Source organism: Chaetura pelagica, unplaced genomic scaffold, assembly GCF_000747805.2.
Source record: "Chaetura pelagica isolate M959 unplaced genomic scaffold, ChaPel_1.0 scaffold112, whole genome shotgun sequence".
Taxonomy (NCBI): Eukaryota; Metazoa; Chordata; class Aves; order Apodiformes; family Apodidae; genus Chaetura; species Chaetura pelagica.
The window spans coordinates 2,856,946-2,867,227 of NW_009952798.1; the positions used below are offsets into that span (position 1 = coordinate 2,856,946).

Below are 10,282 nucleotides of genomic sequence, written 5' to 3' on the forward strand. Positions count from 1 at the left end.
ACGTCGGGGCGCAGGGGCTGCCCCTCTCCCCCCTCCTCTGGTGCAGCCTGACCTGCAGATGCCTGAGGGCATCCCTGAGGTATTTTGGGAAGCCTCAAGTGTTAATAGGACTGATTTGTAGTGGTCTCAGGGCTTGTTCTGGCAGGAGGAGAGCACGTCCTTCCTTTGGGTTCCTGGCTGTGCCTGGGTTGACCTTATCTCTGTGTGGGGCTGACTTGTCCTGCCCCACTCAAGACAAGCTGGCCCTGCCTGCTCCTCTGTTGGATAACAGAGACAGCACCCCATATTTTCCAGAGCTCCTCCTGTGGTTCAGATCTTTCTCCTCTCCACCCAGTGTGTTTCACAAGGATCTGAAGGCCGTGCGCAGCTTTCTGCACCTACTGGCCCCACGGATCTGCCTCTCCCTTTTTCCCAGGCCCCTCATTTTCCTATTCCTGGAGGATTTTTAAGTGCTGCTGCTGGCGCCAGGCGTGCATGCCTGGGTAAGGCCTTCTCTGTCTCGCCGTGCCTGTTATATTTAGAAAGCCAAGATAAGCACAAGGCTGAGGAGCAGCAGAAGGGCTGCGTGGGGAAGGCTGGGTGGGAGCAGTGCAGGCAGCAGGGAAGCTCTGTGGTGTTCCCGGGGGTTATTTATTGCAGGCTGGTTTCGGCACCATGAGGCTGCTATTGTCTGACTGCCCGGGGAAGTTGTTTGGCTGGGGGAGCTGGGGGGCATTGTTAGGGACCGATCTGGTTTTGTCTGAAACAGAACATTGAAAAAAAAAAAAAAAAAGAAAATCCAATTAAAAAACCCCAAAACCAAAAACCAACAACAAACAAAAAAAACCCCAATAAACCAGGCTACTGGTTTGGGAGGATGTAAGGCATCTTTTCCTGTTTGTGTCCTTTTGGAGCGGATATTGAGCCTCCCCCCCGCTTCACTTTTGGCCACCCTGTAGGGAGGGTTTCTGTGGCAGTCAGAAGCTCTGCCACCCCACAGCCGCTGGCAGCTGGATGGGCTCTGCTCCCTGGTACCCTGCAAAGGGCGTTTTGCTCCATCTCAACGCGCTGCTTCTGGGAATACGTGCCTGCATGGCTTCGTGTCAGGTCCCTCCCTCTGCTCTCTGCTTCCGGAAGAGCAGCCCTTGCTGCTGGTACGTGCTTGCGGCCGGGGGCTGCTGACCAAGGCATTCCCACTCATCGCTCTGCCCATGGGGCTCCTGCCTGCCATGGCTGCTCCTCCTCTGCCTCGCTTGTCCGTGGCAGTGAGCAGCTTGTCATTTGGTGGCACAGGTGGCAGGTCACCTTGAGGATGCTGCTGTGGATCACAGGAGGGGTGTGAAAGGGTTAAAAGTACTGGGGAGGTGTATTTGGGAATGGATTTGCTACAGGGGGCTCCACTGCTCAGAGGCTGAAGGTTCTTCTTCCCTTGCAGCCCTATTTCCTCTATTTTTTGGGTGTTCCTATGCCTCTGTGGCACTAATGCTTGGTGCTGCCTTTCTGTGGTGGGATCCCTGCTGAGGGGAAGGTGGCTTCAGACCCTCAGGACACCTTGGGTCTAAGAACTAGTGCGTACTGCTTCCATACAGGGTTTGCTGGATTTTAGACACTCCTTAAGTTTCAGAGTAATTTTTTCCCACTTTGCTGTTTCTGGAACATTTTTCAAGATGAGTTGTGGTCATCAGGAGGGATAGGCAGGGTGGACTGGGGCTGTTTTGTCTGAGGAAAAGGAGGCAGAGGCTCATTGCTCTCTACATTTACCTGAAAGGAGGCTGTGAAGGGATAGGTGCTGGTCCCTTCTTACAAGTAACTGCTGATGGAACAAGAGGAAATAGCCTCAAGCTGCACCAGAGGAGGTTTAGACTAGACAGTGGGTAGAACTTTTTCACTGAAAGGGTTGACAGACACTGGAACATGCTGCCCAGGGAGGTGGTTGAGTCACCATCCCTGTATGTGTTTAAAAGTCATCTAGATGTGGCACCTGGGGATATGGCTCAGTGCTGGACTTGGGAGAGCAAGGTTAATGGTTGGACTTGATGGCCTTGAAGGTCCTTTCCAACATAAGTGGTTCTGTGATTCTGTAGTGTTGAAAATGTGGGTGGTTCATCATGCCTTGGCAGCCCCATGGCTTGACAGCCCATACAAGGGGGCATTTTCCCATGTACTTGCACATGACCCTGCTGTGCAGAACCAAGCTGGTGATGTACAATGCCTTGCACCATACAAACAGGCATGTGGTTTTACTCAGAGCAGGATAAATTATCCCTTTGCTTTTGGAAACATCTGCTCCCAGAATCTTTGTAATCCTTCAGGGGCAGCAGCTTGAGCTCAACATCCTTGCTGTGGCAGAGGACTTGACACAGCCCAAACTGGGGCTTTAATTTCTCTGAAAGGCTGACTCCCATCCTCAGGGATGTGGGCACCACAAGAGTCCCTGGCCTGTACACCCAGGAGCTTTTGTAAAGCTGCCTTTGAGCACCTTTGTTTCCAACAGGTTTGTACCTGCAGTAGCTGGCCCCAGCAAAGGGAGCTTCTAGGTGTTGTCTGGTTTCCGTCTGTCAGGGAAACAATACTTTTTTTGTCATATTATCTGACAAGAAAAGAAAAAAAAACTTGTAATCCAAGAGTGACTTTAAATGGCATTTCACCTTGAGAAGAGCGTGATGGAATGGGGTGTAAAATGTAGTAGCTGGCATCCAAACAAGCCCTGTAGCAGTTATCTGCCAGTATAGAGGCTTTTTAGGAACCAATCTGATAAATCGTGAGTAAGTACAAACAGTTTCAGGATCTCTAAACTACTTGTTTTAACATGCTTTGGCTCCTGAGGAATCTTCCCGATGCTGAAAGGAGTATGGAGTATGATTAGCTCTGCAGAAAAGTGTTTACATGCTGAAGGGTTTTCGTGCAAAGGCTCTGTCAGTACAATAGGTGCTAATGATGTCTGAAATCATGGGAGTGCTCTGTTCTTGGATACTATTGACTGTTGTCAGTGTCCGGGGAATGAGGTGTGCGTTTCAGGGGGTGGCCCTTAGTGCTGCCTGTTTCATTAGGCAGGGATAATTATTCACAACTTCAGTGGAGGCTGCTCTGATGGCTGGATTTTCAGAAATGTCTTTTCCCCAAGTACAAGAAGTGTCTTTCCTACATGACCGAGACAAATTAGGTTCATATGGTTGAGATTATGAAATCCTATAAAAAAAAAAATTGCTCACAGATTCTGCCTGGCTGTTGTTTTTTTGGTTTTTTTTTTTTTTTAAGAAAAATTAAAAGGGGATTGAGGTCTTGGAGGGCTCCTGTAGTGGCACCCTGGGAAGATGCCCTTCCTCGGGGGCTGGCTCTGAGGTGGCAGCTAAATAAAGAAGCGGTTTCTACTCCTTGGCAACCAAATGGGAAACAATACTTTTTTTGTCATATTATCTGACAAGAAAAGAAAAAAAAACTTGTAATCCAAGAGTGACTTTAAATGGCATTTCACCTTGAGAAGAGCATGATGGAATGGGGTGTAAAATGTAGTAGCTGGCATCCAAACAAGCCCTGTAGCAGTTATCTGCCAGTATAGAGGCTTTTTAGGAACCAATCTGATAAATCGTGAGTAAGTACAAACAGTTTCAGGATCTCTAAACTACTTGTTTTAACATGCTTTGGCTCCTGAGGAATCTTCCCGATGCTGAAAGGAGTATGGAGTATGATTAGCTCTGCAGAAAAGTGTTTACATGCTGAAGGGTTTTCGTGCAAAGGCTCTGTCAGTACAATAGGTGCTAATGATGTCTGAAATCATGGGAGTGCTCTGTTCTTGGATACTATTGACTGTTGTCAGTGTCCGGGGAATGAGGTGTGCGTTTCAGGGGGTGGCCCTTAGTGCTGCCTGTTTCATTAGGCAGGGATAATTATTCACAACTTCAGTGGAGGCTGCTCTGATGGCTGGATTTTCAGAAATGTCTTTTCCCCAAGTACAAGAAGTGTCTTTCCTACATGACCGAGACAAATTAGGTTCATATGGTTGAGATTATGAAATCCTATTAAAAAAAAAAATTGCTCACAGATTCTGCCTGGCTGTTTTTTTTTGTTTGTTTTTTTTTGTTTGTTTTTTTTAAAGAAAAATTAAAAGGGGATTGAGGTCTTGGAGGGCTCCTGTAGTGGCACCCTGGGAAGATGCCCTTCCTCGGGGGCTGGCTCTGAGGTGGCAGCTAAATAAAGAAGCGTTTTCTACTCCTTGCCCACACAACTGCCTGCCTGGAATCACTCCTGTTCTCTGCCATCTCCGGGAAAAGGCTGGCTCCCATCTCCCACAGGACCACAGCCAGGAGAGCCTCAGAGGGGCTGCAGCTCCCCCCTCTGTCCCTGCCAACCCCTCTGCTGCTTCCCTTTGGACAAGGCTGAGATTTGCTTTCTGATCGGCTTTTATTGCAGGCAGAGCAGGGAGTTATTAAACCTCCATCCTATAATCCAGCCTCTAGCTCCCTCCCCTGCCCCACTTATTTATGGCTGTTTGCTGAGGGTTTTCCTTCAGAGGGCGGCTGTTTGTGCTGCCAGCACAGGAGAGCAGCAATTTTATTTTTCCCCTTGCAGCTGTACTGTTGGAATGACTAACCCTTTTCCTGCCTGGGAGGGGAAAAAAAAAATGTTGTGGCTTTTTTTTTTTTAATTATTTTTTAAATTTTTTTTTTGGAAACTGTAACACACAGGAGTGATTTTGTTTCCAGCCGAGGTTTAGTCCCCATCTTCCCCCCCTCCCCACCCCGTGAGGCTCAGCGCTGAGGATGGCCTGGATGTGAAGCAACGTGATGCCCCGCGATGCAACGCGAGGCGATGCTCCCCGCACGCAGGAGGGTCCAGTCCAATTATGTAAGGCTGCTGACAGGCGCCTGTTGGATTTTCCATAGGAGGAAAAAGAGCCCTCCCTCCTTGTTTTCCCTGGCTGCTGAGAGTGGCACAGGGGCAGAAGTGGGGGAAGGCAGGCTTGTCTGGTCCTGACCGTGCAAACCCCAGAAGCTGCCTTCACAGCAGGGCTTTTGGTGGGAGAGAATCCATCAGCCCTGTTTTTGGGAGGAGCATGTGGCAGCAGGGCTTTGTAGGGGAGTGTTTTAATTGCACAGTGAATTCTGACTGTGGATGATGTGTTAGTGTAGCTTTCACTGGGAGATTTGCGGAATCAGGTTTCTGAGCAGCAGCGTGGGCTGATGAAAGCTCAGCCTTAACAGAGTTGGTGTCCCGTCCCCCTCTGTGTTCCCCTGCCTTTAAAAGGGAACAACCTCATGCTCTAACATTATGGGTTGACGGCTTCTGCTAAAAAAAAAACTATGGCAGGGTTTGCCATGGAGGAGAGACCTGCCTGCCCAGCACCAGCCCCTACATTTGTCCCTACACTGTTTGGGGCTGCAGAGAGGATGCATCCTGTCCAGGTTTTTGTTCTTGGAGTGCAGTGACACTAGTGACTGGCTGTGGCTGTCACTGTGACAGGGCTCTCAGCCCATCAGGGAAGCAGAGGACACAGCTGGGATGTGGGGGATGCTGCCCTGGAGTCTCACATTTGTCCTCTGCAATGGAGAACCTGGGCTCAGCTCTTCTGCTGTTGAGCTGCAAGCCAGCACCGTCACTCTGCTGGTTCATGGAGCCAGTGCGTGGTATCATTTTGTTGGACTGTAACTTCTCCTCCTGAGTGTCTCTTTGATGCCTGTTTTGCTCTTCCTCTGTGAGCAATGGCACTGAACACTTGGCAGCTTGTCAGTGGCCTTGCAGTTCAGGCTTGCCTGGCCCCCAGCCCCAGCCCTGCAGCTCAGGGTCAGGCCAGGTAGCTGCACCCAGCTCCACCATCCATCCCTGCCTTCCTCCCTCTGCAAATGCTTGGTCACGGTGGGAGGGCGTCTGGCTTGGGGAGATATGCTATCTTTGGTGCAGACCTCAGCTATGTGTGGACAGAAGTACTTTCTGCAGGAGCAATTAAATTGGCGCTGGTTTAACGATCAGTTTAGGGTTTAATTACATCTTTATTGTCTGCATTTCCTTTGCGAATGGCATTATTCATCGCTTCCTGTCGCAAAGTCCCTGTATCTGGAGCCCTTGCATAGGTACTTTTTACATGGGGTGTTTTATTGTCGCACTGCTCTTCTTAGAACATAATTGTCCTCCAGGCTTCCAGAGCAGCAAAGAAGACACAGGTGGCTTTGCCACAGGGGATGGCCTGGGTTTTAGATTGAAGTGGTTTTTCCAGTTTTACTAAGGACAGAAAACATGGGCAGGGTTTTGTTTTCTTGGTCCTACTAAGCTGGAAGCAAAAGTGATCCAAAAGGTGTGGCTTCAGTCTGAGCTGTTTGCAGAACCAAATTTTCAAGGCAGATCATGAAACAAGGCAAGAACAGACTGGCAGCTAAGGTAGAAGGGGTTAGACATGCATTTAGCAATAACCCCCCAAGGCCAAGTCAGGTTTTTGAGGCATCAAAGCATCTCTCACTCATCCTGGTGCCAAAGATGGATGTAGTATTATGGAAAGCAACACTACTGGCAAACTGGAGGCACCTCCTTTTTTCAGGGAGGTAAAGAAAGTTCCTGCCTTGGGAAACCACAAGGGAGAAGTCAACAACTCTTTAATTTGATGTTTCATCTTGAGGAGGAAGACACTACCTACCCGCAACCAAGTTCTGCCTCTTCTGACCCACTGGCTGGAATAGCTTTGGAGCAGGATAGGAAAAATGATCAGCTGCACAGAAACTGGGGATGTAGCCCCAAAACTGCTGTGGCAAGTCCTTCACAATGAAAGGCTTTTAAAGTAAAAGGCACCTCTGTGGACTGAAGTGACACCCACATCACCCCAGCTGGGACAAGGTACCAAAAGAGGGATTTTTAGCTTCAGCTCATGGGTAGCCAAGAGACCTGAGAAGTGGGGTGAGAGCTAGAGATAGTGGTGTGAGGCTGTGGGTGAACTGCTTTGTGTGGAAGAGAGTAGGTAGTGATGTGGTCTTGCCTTGGGAAGGCAGTAGGATGGAGAGGGCTCCAGCTCACATAGCTCCTAGCAATTGCCCGTTTTCCTTCATTTTGAGTCAAAAGACAAGAAAAGAAGCACGTGGCTGTGTTGTCAGCTTGGCTGGAGCCCCGAGGCCAATCTGGGGCTATAATTCAAGAGGGTTATAGCCCCTCTTGGGCACCTCCAGGCAGTTTTTCATACTGTGGTGGTGTTTGTCTTTTTCGCCCAGATTGATAAATACCTTTACGCCATGAGGCTCTCCGATGAAACGCTGATCGACATCATGGCTCGCTTCAGGAGGGAGATGAAGAACGGCCTCTCCAGAGATTTTAACCCAACAGCTGCAGTGAAGATGCTTCCTACATTTGTGAGGTCCATCCCTGATGGTTCAGGTAAGGAGCTGTGTAGTCATTTTCCATATTAAACATGGTGTGCTTTGTGGGAAACCTGTTAGAAATCCAGCAATGCGCTACCAAGGACAAGAGCAATTTCCTTTCTGGCAAGCCCAGCCAACATTTTGAAGGCAACCCCCCCCTCTGTGTGCAGGTCTGTTCCCACAGATGCTGGAGGATTTTGTGATTCCTGCATCAAAACCCATTTTGATGCCAACGGAAGAGCCCTTCCCAGCAATCAGTTTGCTAACAGTCAATATGTTTATGCTGAGATTTGTTTGCCAAGAATCAATACTTCACAGAGGAAGAGTTTTGATTTATGCGAGTCACGTCCATGTGATTCTGAGGCTTAACAAATACAGTGGCTTTTAGTCATTTGCTGTTTGACTCCATGTCTCTCCTCATTTTTTCCCAGTGGGAATGTGAACCCTTCTGTCCTGAGTTGGAGTTTCCTCCTATTTGTTTTGCTTTTTTTAGCTACCTCTTTCAGACTGTCTTAGGGCAAACTCACAGAACTCAGGGAGGCTGCAGAGTAATGGCTCAAAAGCTGCTACTCTGCTCCACTGAGCTTTTTCCATCCAGATGTATGACTCTGGTTTCTCATGCTTACTGTACCTGACAAAATTGGCACAAAGAGTTATTAGAAGCCAAAAAGATGTTGTGTTTGTATTTGAGGCCAAGATTGTCCCTGTTACTTGAGTGTTTATAAAAAACCCACTATATGTAGAGTATATAAATATACTTATAAACAGTATATAATAGTGTTTATTATTACGTGGTAATGCTGGATTTCCTTCTTATGTAGCATGAGTTGGTTAACTGTAGTTTGGTGCTTACCACAAATTATGTCCTTGTGTGCAAAAATTGCACAGTTGCCAGAACTGCTCAACATGGTTACCTGTTTTGAGGCTTATTTTGAGTTAAAAATCAAGAATTTATTGAATGAAAGAACATGATGGTGCTTTGTGTTACTTGATGCTGTCTGGCAGGTGGCAATCTTTAATAGTTCTGCTTTGCTGTTGTGCTCTGCCACCTTCTTAGTTGAAACATGATTCTCTGAAAAAAAACCCCACAACAACAACAAAGGGAAAGGAAACTTAAATCCTGTGTTTCCCTTAAATTAGCACTGCTGGCTGTTATGTTGAAATGTTATGTTGAAATTTGTAGCCTGTTGTGAAAGCCAGAAGCTGTCACGCACAGCTGGGTCATGAGTTGCTCTAAGGGTTTGCAGGTGAGGTGACTTGAGGGCTTTTGCCTGGAATCCCAGCATTTTTACCATCTCATTTTTTTCCTTGGTGCATGTTTGAGTTCAGCTGGGAACAGACCTGCCCCCAGTACCCTGCTCTGTCAGGCACTGCAGGTTAGCAAAACTGAGCTGCTTGCAGTGAGTCAGATAATGTTTCAAATCATTCCAGGGCACAAACTGGGCAGACTTTGAGATGAAATATGGCACAGAGAAGAGGGCATCTGCACCCAGCCAGGAGAGGTGGCTGAATACTGCTGGGACCAAGCATGAGCCAGAGCACTGAGTACCCCTGATCCTAGCATATGCGTTCCTGTATGTCAAGGCATGAATTTCAGGTCAGGCATTACACACCTACTTAAAAAAGCAACCTTGTTTGTTGTGCACAGGGTGCACAGTTCTTGATTACATGCCCACTTGGCTCCTGCCAGCCTCTCTGGGCCAGGCACGCTATGGGCAGTGTGTTTGCAGCATGGATTAGAGTGAGGCAGTGCTTTGCCCCAGATGGTTTCTCTGTAACATAATAGTAATCTGTATATGCACGTTGTGAGTGCCTCTTTAGAGAGCTGTTAGAAATGTAGGCAAACCCATTCTATTACTTGGCTTAAAAAGGCATGTTCTGACCCCAGTTATGAGCAATATTTGCTGTGGGTGGGTGTCGTGGCATTTCTTTCCCTGACTCACCTGCATGTGCCTGTCTCATCCAGCTCAGCTGTTGCACAGATGCAGCCAGGGCAGACCCTGAGCCCCCTTCCCTCTTCCTCCAAAAGACTCTAGAGGGGCCCTTGTGGATGTGTCCATGTTGCTGTGTCCAGAGCGTGGGTTTGGCCCCTGGATGACAACAATTTCTGCCTTCAGCTTTCCTTTCTGTAGCAGCCAGAAGCTGAAAGCCTGCCCTTTTCCCTGGTCAGTCTCTAATTACTGCCTTGTAAGCTCTTTCCTCTGAGTCTGATTATTATTATGAGAGCTGACTATTCAGGAAAATACTGCTGTTTGGTTTCAGATCTGTGCTTGTGTACTTTATTAACAAGGAGCTTTTGAGTAATAATTTTGGAGACTCTGGAGACGTTGGTGTTAGCTGAGATTTTTGCTTCATTCAAAGTTGCCTAATTTATGAAAGCCACAAGGTTTTTTTTTTGTCCAGAGTGCCCATAGCAGTATCTCATGCTAATTCAAAATTATTTCAAAGGATCTTCTTAAATGAATTTACAGCAGGTTTGATTGCATCTTGGAGTTATAAAGATTAAATGCTGTTACTTGGTTTAATTCCTGAAGTACTCTGAAAGCAAGCTGCTACTTTGCATACAGGAAGCTTTACCTTCTAGTTCAGTTTGTTCTTCTTTTAAACTGAAAAGGATAATTCTTAATAAATATTATCTTTTGGTGAGCTTGATGGTGCAGGAAATCAAACAAGCTAATCTGTTAATTTACTGCCAAGGAAGATATTTCTAAAGTGCAGTATTTGTTTGAGGTGTGTACCAAGGTGCAATTAGGCTTGAAGAAGGGCCATCTGTTCTAGTGTTGATTTTTCCATTATTGATTGGAGGTAATGGCTTGCATTTGACAGGTGATACTCATATGATAAAGCTTATTTGGGTATTTGGCTTAAGGAGACACTTGTGGTAAATGTTTTGCTTCTGGTCTTGTTGGGATGAAGGAGGTTACAAGTTACTGAATTTGTTCTGCTGAGCCTGACAAAGGGAACTT

At 47.3% G+C, this 10,282-nt stretch overlaps 1 protein-coding gene across 1 annotated transcript in view; it reads left to right on the top strand.

Annotated features, from left to right (window-relative positions):
* Positions 1-10,282, top strand: part of HK1 (hexokinase 1) — a 38,135-nt gene that overhangs the window by 2,781 nt on the left and 25,072 nt on the right. The window contains exon 2 of the mRNA XM_009994888.1: positions 7,170-7,332. Coding sequence (XP_009993190.1) covers positions 7,170-7,332 — 163 coding nt within the window. The remainder of the gene's footprint in view (positions 1-7,169; positions 7,333-10,282) is intronic.